General features: G+C 42.1%; 1 protein-coding gene across 1 annotated transcript in view; it reads right to left on the bottom strand.

Moving 5' to 3' along the window:
• Positions 1-8658: 8658 nt before the first annotated feature.
• ntsr1 (neurotensin receptor 1 (high affinity)) overlaps positions 8659-18738 on the bottom strand; it is a 111574-nt gene continuing 101494 nt past the window's right edge. Inside the window, exon 4 of the mRNA XM_030423887.1 lies at positions 8659-16058. Coding sequence (XP_030279747.1) covers positions 15803-16058 — 256 coding nt within the window. The 3' untranslated portion in view covers positions 8659-15802. The remainder of the gene's footprint in view (positions 16059-18738) is intronic.

Genomic DNA, 18738 nt, shown 5'->3' with positions numbered 1-18738 from the left:
TCCGCTGCAGAGCCTTGGCACATGGGACGCGTGCTCTACCCACTGAGCTAAACGGCGTCCCAGATGCTGTTGATGCTTTTAACCTTTCTGTTTTACCTATTCCTGTTGGGATAACCAACTGGCAGCAGGCTACCCCTCCCTCCCCCTTGTGGGCTGAGCATGCTACTGCTCGGCCTCTCCCCATCTCCGTCCATGTCACCAACAGACATCATTGCCCTAAAACCATCAGTAGCAGAGGCAGAGATAACTCACTGCTGACTAGCCTAGTTGCGACGACTAGCACTGGTCCCAGTGAAAGTAACATCTCCATGGGCCTGCTTAATGTCTGCTCCATCTCTAACAAGGGACAGCTCATTCACAATATAGTGAATGATCACAAATTTGATTTTCTGTGCTTAACTGAGACATGGCAGCAACCCAGCGATTACACTGAACTCAACCTATGTACCCCACAAGGCTTCATCTACACCTGTCAAGCCTGTGCCTCAGGACGCGGGGGCGGTCTGGCAATACTCTACAACAAGAAATACAAGGTCTCCTCTCTCCCAGTCACACCTCACACGTCATTTGAATCCACTACACTGAAAATCCATGGAACCACTCCCACTACTTTAGCTGTTATTTACCGTCCACCTAAACATAACTCTGGTTTTATAAATGAATTCTCGAACTTTGTTGCTATTTTATGCTCTCTGTCACCCAACATAATACTTCTAGGGGACTTTTATATTCACATGGACAACATAGACAGCTCTCTTACAAAAGAATTCACATCTTGCCTGGACAGTTTTGGTATCCATCAGTCTATTAACACTCCCACCCACTCAAGAGGACATATTCTGGATCTCATCTGTTGCACTGGCGTATCACCACTCAAATACACTATATCAGATTTTCCCTTGTCAGATCACAAGCTTATATCTTTTACTGTTAACCTACCCTTATCCAGAATGAAAGCACCCCGTTACATTACATTCAGAAACATCAAGAACATCAATCCATCAACTCTCTCAGCTGCAATACATTCTCTCCCTAGCACTGACCACTTAACCACACCCGAGGATCTGGTATCTCACTATAACTACGGACTCAACAACCTCCTGGACACACTGGCACCATTGAAAACACGGTCTGTTACCTTCACATGCTCTGCCCCTTGGTACACCCCGGAACTCCATGGACTCAAAACTGAAGGACGCCGACTGGAACGCCTCTCAAGAAAAACCGGTCTCATTATTCACAATAACATGTACCATAACCACCTGCTGAAATATAAAGATGCCATAGCCAAGGCCAAAATGGAATACTACGCCACTGTCATCGGGACTGCTGAAGGAAACACACGCACTCTGTTCACCACACTCAACAATATATTACAGCCCCCTGACACTCTTGCCTCCCACATGTACTCTACTACCCTTTGCAATAATTTCATGGACTTCTTCACCAGCAAAATTGCTAATATTCATAAACAACTACCTCCCCCATGCAAGAGGAATAACTGTAAATACTGCATTTTTCCTGCTCCACCTCTTATATCCCCTCTCTCTAATTTCGATCTCCCAACCACTACTGAAATATCCACCATCATTCAGAAATTTAAGTCCTCCACCTGTAGTCTCGACCCTCTACCTACAAATCTTGTTAAACTCCATCTCCCTTCTCTTTTCCCACTCATTACCGACATCATACACTCCTCCCTCTCCTCTGGCTCAATTCCAGCCCCCCTCAAATCAGCAATAATCACACCAATACTCAAAAAACCTGGCCTGGACCCCAATGATCTCAACAATTTCCGACCAATTTCAAACCTTCCGTTTCTGTCCAAAGTTCTGGAAAAAGTGGTTGCTGCACAGGTCCATAATCATATCACTCACAATACCCTCTATGAACAGTTTCAATCTGGTTTCCGTCCTCATCACAGCACCGAAACAGCGCTGGCAAATATTACCAACGACCTTCTCATGGCAGCAGATTCCGGACATCTCACCTTACTCATCCTCCTTCACCTTACTGCAGCTTTCGACACAATCTCCCATAGCATCCTCCTTAACCACCTAATCTCCATTGGACTAAATCACACCACTCTCTCCTGGTTCACCTCCTACCTCTCTGGTTGCACACAATTGGTACAGCTGAAGAACTACAAATCCCATCCTTCCCCAGTCAATAGTGGTGTGCCGCAGGGTTCTGTCCTTGGTCCTCTTCTTTTCATCATCTACCTACTCCCTCTCGGTAATATCTTCAGGAATCATGGACTCAATTTTCATTGCTATGCAGACGACACCCAGCTCTATCTCTCCTGCAAACCCGGTTCTTCACTTCCTCCACCCTCCCTCCTTGACTGTCTGCAAGATGTCAAAACCTGGTTTTCACACAATTTTCTCAAACTCAACGGAAATAAAACAGAATTCCTTCTGGTTGGCGCAAAATCCACACTGTCCAAATCTAACACTAGTTTCTCACTTCACATTGACAACACTGCTGTTTATCCTTCCCCTCAGGTCAAAAGTCTGGGTGTCATCCTGGACAGCACCCTCTCCTTTACTGCCCACATTAATAACATCACCCGGTCTGCATACTTTCATCTTCGCAACATCAATCGCTTTCGTCCATCACTCTCCCTTAATAGCACTTCCATACTGGTTAACGCCCTTGTCACATCCCGCCTAGATTACTGCAATGCTCTTCTACATGGTCTACCACAGAAATCCCTCAATAAACTCCAGTTGGTCCAAATTCAGCTGCACGTGTCATTTCCAGAACGCCATCCACACAGCACATCTCTCCTATCCTCAAACAGCTTCACTGGCTTCCGGTCCTTCTCCGCATCGACTATAAGATTCTCCTTCTCACATTTAAGGCCCTCCATAACCTTGCAACTCCATACCTCACCGAACTCCTTCAAACATACATACCTTCCTGTACACTCAGGACCTCCTCTGCTTCGCTCCTCTTCACCCCTTCTGCACATTTATCAACAATGGGACTAAGATCTTTTAGCTGCTCTGCCCCTCGGCTTTGGAACACACTCCCTCAGGACATCCGGTCCTTAACAACACTGTCAACCTTCAAGTCACATCTCAAAACACACCTGTTCAGACTGGCCTTCCCCTCATAATATATCTGATTTTATTGTTGCTGTTTTCTCTTACCATTTTGTATTGAATTGTTTCACTATTTGTATTCTAATTGTTTTAATTGTTTTTATTATTGTTGTTGTTTTGTAATGTTTTTTTGTTTTTTTTGTAAGGGAGTCCTGAAAGGCGCCTATAAATAAAATGCATTATTATTTAATTATTATTAATCATCCAGATGTTAAAACTAAATATCAAACATGCTTGATGTTATCATGCAGCCCTGATGAGTCTTTTAGCAGCTCAGGAGGATTAAGACTGCTGAAAACCCCACACATTACCAGATAATTTGTGATGAACATTGGGACTGGTATTACAACTGGACAGCCTGCAGAAGCAGCACCATTGAAACATACATTATTTGCCAAATTATTTTAGAACACTAATTATGGTACTGGTAAAATACCTAGTTAAATACATGCTATTCTTTATGGCCACTGAGGTTATGTCATCACAAGTGACTAATATACCTATTTAGAAATTAGTAACTTTGCTCACTGCATGCAGTAAGCTTAACAGCATTACAGATGTGTACTAAAGTATAATTATATGTCATTGACTGCCACTAATGCAAAGATCAGCATCAACTCAACCCACACTGCTCACCAAACTCAGTGTCAAAGCAGTGTCTGCTCTTACCTGGTCAGATACGTTCAAAGACTAGCCCAGACTGTAAACAATGGCAGAGAACAGACAACAACAACAGAGCCGAAACATGCCCCACCATTGCCCACGTCGAAGAGAAGAAACAAGAAGACTGACGAAGAAAGCAGTGGAAAGACAAAGAATTGGACAGAGCCAGAGAGAAAACAAGGATAACTAGAACTGCAAGCAGTTATGAACGGGGGCCAAGCCCCCCCGCGCAACTCGGACCCCACGCTGGCCACAAAGGATGATGGGCTCGGGGCAAAAGTGAGGACACAGGCCAACGTCTGAGCCGTGGTATTCGCTGTAATGGGAAGTGCACTGGAAGTGCAAAAGGCTGAATGTGTGCCGATTTGGATTTGTTGTAATAAGGCACGCCCACATTGACCAGTCATGACCACCTTAAAGATATGGCCCTACATCATACCGACCAAATTTCGTAAAAATCGGTGAAGCTGTTCAAGAGATAAAAACTTCCCATCTTTTTAGCGCCCCCTAGTGGCCAAAAATGGTGTTAATAGCATTTAGTTTGACCGAGTTATGAAACAGTTTACATTTTTATAGCTAGCTATAGAAATTTGTTTGTTAATAATTTGCGCATTTTTTGACCGAGCAAAATTCTTTTGAGAACTTTAGATCAGGTCCAGCTGAAGAGTGTACATGCCAAGTTTCAGGCAGATCGGACAAAATCCCAAGGAGGAGTTAGAAAAAGTAGGTTTTGCATATGTGGCGATTTAGCAAACGAAATGTGCAGCAGAAGTGGGCGTGTCCTATGTCAGAAAACTCAGCTCTATTCAGGAAACATATGGATATAAGATTTGCAAATGTGTTATTTATAATGTGGAAGTTACAGGCAAAAATGTGATTACATCCATTATGGCGCCACCTACTGGAGTACATGTGCAATTTTTGGTATGGAAGAACTGTGTCCTATTCTATCTGTACCATATAAATTTCAAAGCTCTCAGCATAATAGTTTGGCTGAAATTAATGTTTGTTGTTTATCTTGTAATAAGCCATGCCCACATTGAGCAGCCATGACCACCTTCAAGATATGGCCTCAGGATTGGCCCTACATCATACTGACAAAATTTCGTAAAAATCAGTGTAGCTGTTCAAGAGATATAAACTTCCCACATTTTTAGCGCCACCTAGTGGCCAAAATTCGCCAAATTGGGCTCATCCCTTCCCAGTGTTATGGCAACCAAGGATCTCAAATTTGGTGTTAACAGCATTTAGTTTGACCGAGATATCAAACAGTTTACATTTTTATAGCTAGCTACAGAAATATGTTTGTGAATAATTTGCGAATTTTTGACCAACACAATTCTTTTGATAACTTTAGTTTCACGCAGACCGGACAAAATCCCAAGGCGGAGTTCGAAAAAGTCGGATTTTCAGTTTTTGCGATTTTGCGAAAAAACTTTCTAACCGGAAATGGGCGCGGCCCATCGCAAAGTGATTCAGCTCCATTCAGGAAATGTGGGGTGTTGGCCTAAGGTAATAGCGCCCCCTGCAGGCGGATAAATGTAGTTTTTTATGTCTGAGATATTTGCAGAAGTCTGGACCAACCCTCCAAATTGCACCGCCCTCCCTTGCACGGTTTAGCCTGCAGCACCACTTTTAGCCGGAGAAAAATAAAAATAAAAGTCTTTACAATTACAATAGGGTTCCTAGCACCGCTGGTCCTAGGAAACGTGTATGCTTGCATATGCGTTCCCTCGGCCTCTCGGGCTTGGCCCCCTAAATATCAGAGCGTCATTTTAGAGGTGGAGGGAGCTATGGAATTGGTAAGGATTTTTCTGCTGGACAAGTAAGGACCCCTGCTTGATGTTTCATTTTATGTTTTAACCACCACCAAGGCAATGGTGGCGGCAGTTACAGTAATACTGGCAGTGGCGCGTATCGCCGTACAATGTTGCAGTTGAGCTACGTAGCTTGCTGCTAAATCTAGCTTGTTAGCTTGTATGCTACTCCAGTGTTTAGATTTTTTTTTTATGGCTACTGGTTTGCAAAAGTGTCTTTAAAGTTACCAAGCAGTTATAATAATGTTAGTTTGTATTCAGGACACTCTGAAGTGGTTGAATCGGTTTAGAGAAATAACGTTACTCATGCATCAGAAAGGCAGAATGGCGCTGCACTGGGGAATGATTAGCTGGTAACTTTGTCGACAGTTACGTGAGTAATATTGTTTGTTACTCGAGATATATACAGTGATGGGCATGCTCCTGCACAGCAGGCTCCTCTGTGGGGAGGGGCTTTGAAGGAGGGACCTGGGAGCTGTATCATTCAAATATTCTGGCAAGTACACTTTATTCTCAAAACTCCAGACTGCAGCTTTAAATGAATAATAACGCATCATACAGTATGTTACTGTCTACTGCTGCTGTAACAAAATAATTTCCCAGTCTGGGATTATTAAAGTAATTCTATCTATCTATCTATCTATCTATCTATGTTTTTTACTTCGACAGGCACTGCATGATAAACATTTTTGGATCATAAAAAGTGGGAAGCTGTTTTTGATTTTGGACCAAATGGTTTCATTAGCTATGCTTGACATAACACACAGCTCTTCTCCTGATGTCTCCAAGCATCAAGTTCAGTGTGTGTGGATGAATGTCTGCCTGCTGTGATAAACCAATTCAAATCCTGCCTCTTGTTCCACAGTTGTTCGTTAAAGTATTTTCCCTCTCAGAAGTGACTGAACAGACTGGTAAACTGTTTTTGGCCATGTGCTCAATTTTTCATTTGGGCACTAGAAAAAAAAATAACCCCCCAAAAAAAGTTACTTTCTAACCTCAGAACTTGATTTTTTCTCCTAAGACTGGGGAAAATGGCGCCAACGTGTTGAAAATCACCATGTGTGATTGTATAGGACGTCTGAGGAGACTGAAACTGTCACATGACTTGTATCTTATCCCTGATTGGTGGAATTGGTGATGTTACAACCATCCTCGTGTTTCAACCATACCCGGTCTCCCCTACAATTCAATTCAAACCTTGAGGAGTCATTGATGTTGCCCTTAATTTCAATGTTGTTGAGTTACAAATAAGTTTAAAATAGGTCAAAACACACATTAAATGAGTTAACAGATAGAATTTGAAGAAGGGATTTTGTGACCATGTTGTATTGATTTGTTCCAAACTCTTTACAAGTGTTTGGGGCACAAAAGGAAACAGCTGACGTTCCAAATTTCGACCATGATAAGGGTACTTCAGTGTATTTTGGCATTTTCATATTTCATATTTTTCTGTGTCATTTCCTGTTAAGGTTTATTGGCCAAGCTATTTGTCAAAATGTTGTAGTGAGAGGACGAGGCTCGTTAAAACGAGGGCACCAACTAGTGTGGATGGGTGAGTGATAGAAAGAGAGAGAGCAACAGTGGCTGAGCCAGGCTCCCAGATGGAGCTGCTCAGCCTCCAAACCCAAACCCGACCTGTGTCCACTCACAGTATTGCAGCGGAAAATTCCCATGCGGCCCACGTACACCTGGAAGTCAGAAATGTTTTTTGGTGTTTGTGCTGGGCAAGCAATTCTCAATGGTTTTGGTCAGCGTCATCTTTACATCTTTTTTATATATATCCATGGCTAAGCTCAGATTAGACAGAGAAGGAACGAAGGGAAAGTTTAGCAGTGGTGTTGTCTTGTGGCAGTAAATGTACAGTTCGATTACAGTTTGCGCATTGCCTCAAGTCTCCAAACGCACCACCTGCTCCTGTTGTGCCCCTTCCTCCTCCACCCAACTCCATCTCCGTCCATCCGCTCCACTAGGAGCACATCGCGCATTGCCACTCCCGGACCCTCACGGCTATGCGCGTTGCATATCAGAGGGAAAAAAAATTAGTTCTTCTGTTTCAATCTTTTCAGCTATTTTTGTATGGTTTGCAAAAATGGGAACTGCTTCCTTGTAGATGAGAGAAGCAAAGTGTATGCACGTTGAGCACATGCTAAATTATGGCCAAGCATGCGCCTTTAAAATAGCATCTAAATAAGCGCCACTGACTTTAGACTAGGTTTTTCCTGGTCTGTTGCGGAATTGTTTTCTGAAACAGCGAAATAGCACCAGTGAACGTTTGCGCCGGAACACGCCTCCTCTTTTCACTGAACCGCCCCCGGGAGCGCAAATTCATTCCCTAATTTAAGGACATGCGTCTGTGGAGGGAAAATTCCAAGTCAATTGCGCTTAGTGCAAGATAGATCCCCTTATGTTTGAGTGACAGCAATGACAATCCCTGCTAATATTCATCCTATCGTTAGTCACGCTAACATCCATGTCATGTTATGTTAATAATGTTGATTTGTTGGAATGGCTCATTGCTTGATAATAGATTACTTTCTGCTATTATCAACACCACCATTTAAGAAAAAGTTTTAACCATTTAAAAGGTTGAAATACTGGCTGGGTAGAAACAGAAAAAAATGATTAATAGAACTAGAAAAGAAAATGCTTTAATACTGTACACATTGAATCTAACAAACCTTGTGTTGGCCTGGCATCGAAGTGTGTCTGAAGCTACTAATTCAACAGCACCTTACAATCTTATATCCAGCATAAACAGAGGACATAGTAATGTCCCATGTTATACTCAGTTGACATGCTAAGTGAGGCATATGGCCTATGTGCTGTTTCTACCTGCATGTGCTCTGTGAATGACATTTATTTTTTCAAGCACCTACATGTTAATTTTCATGAGTGTATTTACGCAAAGGTCAGACACTGTTCTGCTAATTGGTCTGTGTGTGTGTGTGTGTGTGTGTGTGCATGCACAAATGTGTGTACTTCTCATTGTTTGGATGTCTTTGCATACCTGTGGCAGACCTTGTGTGACAGCAGTAAGACAGAGTGTAAACAGCAAAGTCATTACGTCACTGCATTATATATCCGTTCTTTTATTACTTCTTTTTTGTTGTGAAATGAAATAACATTCTGTTAGAGAAACATGATATGCAGTTATACATTGCTCATCTGAATCATCAGTTGAAATAAGCAAAATATTTCTTTGATTTAAACAAAACGAACACGGCTGAGACACATTCAGGGTAAAATATCCATGTGTAGTTCTTTACAGAGGAGTACAGAAAACAGGTTTCTAACTGCATGTTCAGTTTGCAACATTAAAGGGATATATAGGTTTTTTTTCACATATTTCATTCAGTATGGCTGTCAGGTGGAACTGTGGGCTAAAGAATCTGATGTGAACTAATAATAATAATAATAATAATAATAATAATTCATTTATTTTATATAGCACTTTTCAATGACTCAAAGTCGCTTACAGAGGTAAAGACACAAAAAGATAATAAACACAAAGCACAACAGAGAATAGAAGCAATGGTGGAGTGTGAGATAGATGGCGTTGTTACAGACAAACAGACAAAACAGGTACAACAGCCGTCTAAAAGGTGGCAGGGATGGATTGAAGAGGGGTGGAGGGCTGAATCGGTGAGGAGGGTAGAAGGAGAGTGTAGAGGGGCAGGTCAAGGGAAGAGGGCAGGAATGAAGGTGGTTATGGGTAGTGGAGGTCGTAAGCATGGGAAAAGAGGTAGGTTTTTAGACCGGATTTGAATGTGGAAAGTGAGGAAGAGTTGCAGACTGGTTGGGGGAGAGAGTTCCAGAGTCGGGGTGCTGTTCTGGAGAAGGCTCTGTCTCCAAAGGTTTTAATTCTGGATGGTGGTATGGTTAGAGTGAGAGTGGTGGAGGATTGGAGGGCTCGGGAGGGGCGATGGGGGATAAGGAGGTCAGACAGGTAGGGTGGGGTCAGGTGATGGAGAGCCTTAAAGGTCAGTAGGAGTATTTTGAAATCGATGTGTTGTTTGATGGGGAGCCAGTGGAGAGTGGAGAGAAGGGGGGTGATGTGTTCACGGGACCGGGTGTGATTAAAGGGCGAGCAGCAGAGTTTTGGACCATTTGGAGTCTATGGAGGGAATGAGAGGTGATGCCAGTGAGAAGGGAGTTGCAATAGTCAAGACGTGAGGAGATGAAGGCGTGGATAAGGGATTCAGCAGCAGGGGGGGAGAGGCAGTGTCTGATTTTGGCGATGCGGCGGAGGTGGAAATAGGAGGTCTTGACAATGGAGTTGACATGGGGATCAAAGGAGAGGGTGGGGTCCAGGGTAAAGCCAAGATTGCGTGCCAGGGGGGAGGGAGACATGGTTGAGCTGTCAATGGTGAGTGAGATGGGTCCAGTTTTTTTGAGAGTGGATTTGGTGCCAATGAGGAGGAGCTCTGTTTTGTCACTGTTGAGTTTAAGGAACTTCTGGGACAACCATGTTTTTTTTGTAGAGATGCAGGTTTCGATGTGGTTGAGGGGAGGATTTTGGGTGGGTTTGGTGCTGATGTAGATCTGGGTGTCATCGACGTAACAGTGGAAGTCCAGGCTGAGTTAGCGGATGATGTGACGAAGGGGGAATAGGTAGCAGATGAAAAAAAGGGGGCCGAGGACTGAGCCCTGAGGGACCCCCTGCGTAACAGGTTAAAGGGTGGATGTGTGGCAAGAGAGGGAGACGAACTGTTGCCTGTCAGTGAGGTAGGAGGTAAGCCAGTTGAGTGCAGTGCCCTCAACACCCTGTTGGCGCAGCCTTTTAAGGAGGATGGAATGGTTGACAGTGTCAAAGGCTGCGCTGAGGTCTAGTAATAGCAGGATGTTGAGGGCACCGGAGTCTGCCAAGGTGAGGAGATCATTGATGACTTTGACAAAGGCAGTTTCAGTGTTGTGAAGTGGGCGGAAACCAGACTGGAGGGGTTCATAGAGGTTGTTTGACTGGAAGTGCATGTGGAGTTGGACGGTGACAATGCGTTCCAGAGTTTTGGAGAGGAACGGCAGATTGGAGATGGGACGGTAGTTGGAGAGGTTGGCTGAACCAAGGGTGGGCTTTTTGAGGATGGGGGTGATGGAGGCAAGAGGGAACTGGAAAGGCGGTGGTGGAGGAGTTGCTGACGGCGGCAGTCAGGGGGCTGTTGATTTGGGAGATTTTATTGTTAAAGGCGAGGAGGAAAGAGTTGCAGAGGTCAGGTAAGGAGGGTGGACTGATGTCCGGTGGCTGGAGTAGTTTGTTGACGGTGGAGAACAGCTTGGAGAGCATCACGGTAGGAGGTGATGTGATGTTGGTGGGCTTCGGTGTGAATGGTGAGGCGGGTTCGTTTGTGTGGTCTTTCAAGTTGGCGGCCAGTCTGTTTCATGGTGCATGAGTTTGGGGGTGTACCAGGGGGCGGAGTTGGTGAATGAGACAGAGGAAGTTTTCCAGGGGGCAAGGGAGTCCTGGGAGTCCGAAAGGAAGGAGTTCAGCATGATGGCGTAGTCGTCAGGGGAAGAGGGGGCAGAGTCGGGGGGGGGGGGGAGGCAAAGGATATGAGCTGGGACAGTGAGTGCGTTGACTGATTCAATGTTGCGGTAGGAGATGGAGCGCCTTTTGGGATTATGGGGGAGGGTAGAGGAGCGGAGAAGATGATGATCAGAGAGTGGGAAGGGGAGGGGATGGGGGTTAGATACGGGTAGGGAGGCGGAGCAGACTAAGTCGAGGATATGGCCTTTGGTATGGGTGGGGAAGTTAATATGTTGGGTAAGGTGGAAACAGTCAAGAAAGGAGAGAAAGTCAGATGTCAGTGGGGTGTTGGGCTGATCAATCTGGATGTTGAAGTCACCAGTAAGTAGGAGGCGGGAAGACAGAGAGGACGCAATAGTGAGGAGTTCAGACAGTTCAGAGAGAAAAGATAGGTGTGGCTTCGGGGGACGGTAAATTAGAACAGCAGTGATAGAGTTGGGGAGGGAGAGGGCAAGGTGTTTGAAGGATGAGATAGATGGGAGGTTGAGATTCAGTTCAGTGATGGACAGGGACTGTTTATGAAGAACGGCAACGCCTCCCCCTCGGCCGGAGAGGCGAGGTTTGGCAAGGACTAAGGACTGATGGCAACTAAAGCCTCTACAGATTCAACAACTACACAAATACTGTACAGGAACACTGAGCCATATCAACCAACACAAACAGGTAGTGACTGTCACCACGAAGAACTAAGTGCACTATTTTAAATACGACAAGTCGTGGTTTAACAAACCAATATACAGAGGTTTATGAAAATGTGCTGATGTGATATGCATCGAGAAGGTGGTAGCACTGTCAAGTGTTTTTACAGTACAATGATAGTGCTGAGGCACATTGCAGGTGTGATGTGTCAAGGTGGTGAACACTGAAACCAAAAGTGAAAATGCTGATCATTCTGCACAACTGGTATTTTTAGTATTTTTAACAATCTTTCTTATATAAACTACCAGTCAAAAATTTAGACACACCTTCTCATTCATGGTTTTTCTTTATTTGTATTATTTTCTAAATTGTAGATCCATATTGAAGACATCCAAACTAAGAAAGCACACATATGGAATTATGTAGTAACTAGTGAAAGTGTTAAACAAATGAGAATATGGTTAACATTTTTCTATTCTTAAAAGTAGACACCTTTTGCTTTTTTCTTGACTTCTTTGCACACTTGTGGCATTCTCTTAATCACATTCATGAGGTAGACACCTAGAATGGTTTTCAATTAACAAGCATGGCTTGTCAAGAGTTAATTTGTTCTTAAAGTGTTTGATACCATTAGTTTTGTTGTGCAGAGCTACGGTTGGTACACAGTTCTTAAAGCTGTAGCTGTAACATTTACATTCATATGTTCATATCCATATTATGGCAAGAACCACTCAGCTAAGTAAAGAGAAACAACAGTCCATCATTACTTTCAGACATGAAGGTTAGTCAATACAAATAATTTCAAGAATTTAATGTATCTTCAAGTGCAGTCGTGAAAACCATCAAACACATGATGAAAAACTGGCTCTTATGAGTACCACTCCAGGAAAGGAAGACCAAGAGGAACCTCATCAGAGTTAACAGACTCAGAAACCTCAAATTAACACCTCAGATTAGGGCCCACATAAATACTTCACAGAGTTCAAGTAGCAACATGTTCATACGAGACTGCGTGAATCAGGCCTTCATGGTTGAATTGCTGCAAGAAGCCACTATTTAGGAAGAACAAGAAGAAAAGTGCTTGGGCCAATAAATGCAAGGAATGTACATTAGACCAGTGAAAATCTGTCCAAAAAGGAGGTTTGATGGTTTGATAATGTGTTTTTTCAACAGGTCAGTCACCCCAAACACATCTCGATGCTTTTAATAGCTATCTGACCTAGAAGGAGAGTGAATAAGTGCTGTGTCAGATGACCTGTCCTCTACAATCACCCAACCTTAACCCAATTGAGATGGTTTGGGATAAGTTGGACCAGAAAGTGAAGGCAAAGCAGCCAACAAGGGCTCAGCACCCCTGGGAACTCCTTCAAGACTGTTGGAAATCAATTCCAGGTGACTACCTCATGGATCTGATTGAGAGAATGCTAAAAGTGTGCAAAGATGTCATCAAAGCAAAAGGCTGCTACTTTGAAGAATATAAAATATGAAACATCTTCTGGTTTGTTTAACTGTTTTAGTTTTTTGTTTACTGCATAAATCCATATATGTTCCCTCATAGTTTTGATGTCTTCAGTATTGATCTACAATATAGAAAATGATAAAAATAAACAAAAACCATTTAATAAGAAGATGTGTCCTAACTTTTGCCTGGTAGTGTATATCTCCATTCCTGGTATGACATGACTGTTGCAGGATACCAGCCATAGGACCTCAATCGTACGCAGTTTAGTTAGCTTGGTTTAGGCAAGAAAACTACTTGGTTAGATTCAAGAAATGGATTGAAATGGGATAAAAATGGGTTAAAATAACTATGATAGATATGTAATGTCATTTATCAACATGACATTGTACCTACATTACATAGGTAACTTCAGTTGCATTATGTATGTGACATCACTTTACGACATTGATAAGTTAAAATAACACAGCGTTGGCTATTAGTTTCACACTGGACACAAAGAGTGGTCTTCTTGATGAAAGCCTGATTGTTTGACCAGACCACCATCTTCACCTTCTTTCTATATAGATAATCACTCTTTATAAAACTTTACCTGACTTCCGCCTTTACTGCTATAATGATTACTGTGAAAGAATGAGAGAATGTTTCTCTGATGATGATAGGAATAACATTTAGCTCAAAGCATCACTGTGCCTAAGCACAGTTTCACAAAGTCACTAGCAGCGCTTAAGAATACTTCATATTCAAGACTGTTAAACTGACTACATTTCCTTGTGGTACATCCACTGTGGCAAACATAACAACAAGTTGCAAGCTCAAAATCAATAAGTAGAGATAAGCAGAAACACTGAATGTCTCAGATGCTGTGAACTTGTTGCAGACCATTGATCCCAATTGTTTATATCAAAGCAAATTCCAACTGTGAGAGACTCGCTTCCCAAAACAAACCCAATGTGGTTAAATTGATATCCATTTATCATTTCATTTGGTTTTTAAATACTAGAACTGATTTATATACAATAATATACAATATACATTTTCTGCAGCATCGATCCACCAATACCAGCTGCATTTTCTAATTTTCTCTCATCTCTGACAACCAGCTGATGCACACACTGCTGCAGTGTCCACATAGCCTCACCTCCTCTCACTTATTAAAAGTGCTGTCTTGTCACTCATCTCATTTGCTCCATTTGTTATGATCTAGCTCATCTAAGATGGCAAGAACAAAAAAAGAGTTAAAATTCTATTCAGCTGTAAAATATGGTTATCTACAAAAGCGAGACCCTAAAGAAAAAGTTAAGGAATCACTGGGTCAGGTAACAGGTATTGCTGCTACAGTTAGTAAAATGACTAACATTTACTGCAGGATGTGACAACCTTGAGCTCTTGTTTCTGTCTCACTACATTAAGAGACCCCTTGTCACACTGACACAAGCATTGCCGCCTGACATAGACCATTAGGTACGGTATCACCCAGTATGGTCATTAAGTCCTCTGATACTGATCATCATAATTTGTAAATCATTTATAAAACTTCTTCTGGTCAACATTTTATGCTGATGATTACTTTTTGCATTCCTTAGGCCAAGCAGAGTCCAGATTTTTTCATATCTTTGTCCTGCTCCTAAATTAAACATTGGAGGCCCCCAGATATTTGCCTTCCTCTGATCCCTCAACAGTAAGTGGTGGAGAGGCATTAGAGAGAGACTGTGTCTGTTATAGTGCTCCCACAGGCTCAAAGTTACATTTAACTTGTGTCTATGTATCAACTCATTTCCAATTTTGGCTGCAAATGGTCACTACTGTCATGTACAAATAATTCAAAAAATCAATTTGCAATCCTGTCTACACACATGCCTCACATTTTAACAGTGTGTTATGTGACTAAGCAGTGTGACAAGAACCCACTTTTATTTAAACTCATCCTTTGTACATCAAAGTTTTTGCGGCTGCTTGTAACAAAGTCAAGAATGACGAGAACTAAGAGGTAATGATGCAAGAAAAACAGCTGTCAGTGTCACTACCATTCAAGACAGAGAATCACCTATGCTTTGCACCTCTTCTTTTCAACATAGAAAGCCTAGTTTATCCACAGATGCTCATTCTAAATAACAGACAGAGGGTTACATCTGAACTTTTACAGTGATGAAAGTAGTGGTATCAAGAGGGATTTTTTTTATATAGATAAGGGGTTTTATGAGTTGATGCTTAAGAACACTGAAACAGAACATAGAAATATACTGAATAAAACATTTACATTTCAGTTAACATTTAAAAAAAAATGTTCTTTCACTCTGTTTGTGTCCATCATTCCTCCTTTTTTCATATTTAGTTTTTTATTTCACAAACACATATGTAGAGAATCAAGACATATCACACAATATCACATAATAAAATGTGCATTTGGAAATAAAATCATAATGGTCTCAGAGTGGGCACTCGACCCCACATGACAATGATGGTTACCCCAGTGCTGGATTGGCCTATGCTAACAGTCTCCAAACCAGTATCAGAGTTCCCTTGACAAAGTTGGACTGGTAATCACAAGGTGGCTGCTTAATAGTATGAGAAAGCGTACTCCATACAAGCCCAATCAGTACGCCGTCTCTTTGATGATGTTAGTGGAGAGGGTGTGGTTGCTGGAGATGCTGATAGAGTGGCGGGTCAGGGGGTGGGGATGCCTCCTGGGTGTACGATGGCAGGGCATGCAGAAGTAGCGTAGCGTGGAGAAGAAGATCTGGCGGTAGGTGGCTGACACCAGGTTGTAGAGGATTGGATTGATGGCCGAGCTAACGTAGAACAGGACGTTTGTCAGCATGTAGAAATAGTGGTAGAAGTCATACAAGTTACTGCGAGAAAAAAGAAGACATTGTTATATGTTAAGCTATTTGTTTAATATAGAGATGTAGCATATTTATTCCATTGTACTGTATAAATATGTTTTTTGTGTATGTTGAATTGTGGCATATGTAGCCTGAAAAACAAATATAAAATATTTGATGTATTTTGTTTTTTAGTTTTTTTTTATAAAAAAAAAAAGGAAAAAAAAGGCACAGTTACGCCAGTATTTAAAACGGTAAAATACTGCAGCAAAGTCATTATACTGGATTTGCCACAATCAGAGGATTTTCTCATAGCGGCAAAGTTATTTACATTTTACATTTAGATTTTAGGTTTAGTAGAAGCTTTTGTCCAAAGCAACTTACAGTAATTCATACATACATTCATACACTGATGGCGGTGGCTGCCATGCAAGGTGCTGACCAGCACATCAACAGCAGTTTGGGGTTCAGTATCTTGCCCAAGGACACTTTGACATGCAGACCAAAGGAAACAAATCAAACAGTGACCTTCAAAACCAGCAACCTTCCGATAAGAAGACGCAGGCTGGATAGTTGAAAACAGAAGAAGCTAACTTGTTTTATTGGTTGTTTTGCACCATTTTAATCATGTGACAGCTTGTAGACATTTATGAGAGTTAATGGTATCTTGTAATGGCATCTCTTGGCTTAATAATTTTTAAACTCTTAGCTGACCAAGCTGCCCGGTATGTTTACTGTCAGTTAGCGAGCTATATGTGCTATTGTGACCATTAGGTGATTTGAGGGGGGATGAAGGAGGATATCATCCCCCTTGATAGCCTGCCATCCTCCAACTCTTCCCCTTATTAGCAGACAGAGTGGTTGTTCAGTTAAAGGAGAACTTCGGTCGATTTAAACATGCAGCTTCATTGCTCAAGCTACCCTTGACTTGCGATTACCGAAGACGCGAACAAATTTGGTCCAGCCATTACAGAGCTCCGTGAACGGAGATGTAGCATTGAACGCTAACTGCATGGGGTCAGAACTTCACGCTGTGTTTTAAGCATCTTAACATGCTCCACATCTCACACCAGAAGTAATGCAACATCAGCAGACACCTTAGCACACAGCATTGTAGCGTGTATGACTCAAAATGAATAAAAAAGTAGTTAAAATAGTGTGTTTGTGCAAGCAGCTACTTACCTGTTTGTTGACATCCGCGTCTTCCGGTAGCTAGACCAAACTAGCGTATCCATCGAGTGTTCAATGCTACATCTCCGTTCACGGAGCTCTGTAATGGCTGGACCAAATTTGTTCGCGTCTTCGGTACTCGCAAGTCAAGGGTAGCTTGAGCAATGAAGCTGCATGTTTAAATCGACCGAAGTTCTCCGTTAAATATGTTAAGTCTAGTCTGCCAAGTTACTGCAAAGTAATTGGTATTTTAACTGATTGAACTTTGTGTGAGTTTGAATCTATGGGAAGGACATTTTTTGCATGTCGATGGGTCAATGAACAGATGCAAATAGACATTTAAACATGCAAAATTACCATTATTCACCAAGCTGCGCAAGCAGAAACTATTCAACTTTTGTGATCAAAAAGTAGATTTATCTTCAATCCCATTTATCAACCTGACTGCAGAAGTAACCTGCAGGGTAACCTCCGTTGTTGGGTGACTGTGTACTACGATAACTCTCTGTTGTGTGCTGAGTTCAGTGACAGGTTGACCTGAATTCAAACACACAGACACCCTTGATGCTTGCCATTGCCTGCTAGCTAATGGCTAATGTTCAGTCAAGTACTCTGGCTGTTCAAGTCAAATACCCACGGTTTGTGTCCATGTATTAGACTAAACCAATAATATTCTACTTAGATCACTGCTTTAGGCCTTGCTGATCCGAAACCACTAATGCTTCCAACAAGCTTAAAAGGTCAAGTATTGAAGAATATTTTCCAAGTTTGTAGTGTGGGCTCCAAACCAGCCTCTGGTTTTATCAATACTGTCAAGGCTACAGAAAGATGGAGGAAGGAAGACACATTCCAGAGGAAACGAAAATTGGAAAAGAGATCTTGGTAGTGTCTCATTCATTTCTCCTAGACAACTATGAGATCTATGTGAGACCTAAGTGAGGCTGTGGCTGATTTCTCCTGTTTCTCAATTGTTTCTCCTGAGAAACAGGTGCAGAAAATCTCAACTTGGGCTCCCTGTAAGTTTCAAAGGAGATCTCATCAAGCTCTCAATGAAGTTTCAGAATGTCTCCCCAGTCCTGGAAAGGAGCAAGGTTTAAGCGGTAAAGCCTTAAGTCTCACCTACGGCTCCTAAGGAATTTTAGGAGAAACAAATGAGAAATGTTTGAGACCAAAAAAGACTACAACGAGACTGAAATGAGGACTCTCATTAAGCTCCTTTACGACTCCATAGCCATAAAGGAGCAAGCTTTGAACAGTAACATTTTCCTCTGGGATTTTCTGTGCTGAAATTAAACAGACAGATACTGAGGAGAAAGACAGATCTTTGAAGTCCACGTGGTATAGATCAAATCTTCAGCTGTTAAGGGTATATAAAAGTAGATTTTTCTCTGCATATAGGGAACCTTATAAAAGCCTTACTGCAGCTGAGCGATGATCCTTTCGAGCATATTTATTTGTATTACCAATGCAATGAATAAAATAAACAATTAAACCCTTAAATCTTTCAGAAGTTATTATATACACTTGTTAGTGCAAG

This window comes from Sparus aurata, chromosome 7 (genome assembly GCF_900880675.1).
Source record: "Sparus aurata chromosome 7, fSpaAur1.1, whole genome shotgun sequence".
Taxonomy (NCBI): domain Eukaryota; kingdom Metazoa; phylum Chordata; class Actinopteri; order Spariformes; family Sparidae; genus Sparus; species Sparus aurata.
Note: the sequence above shows the minus strand (reverse complement) of the source record. Positions and strands in the feature narration are given on the sequence as shown.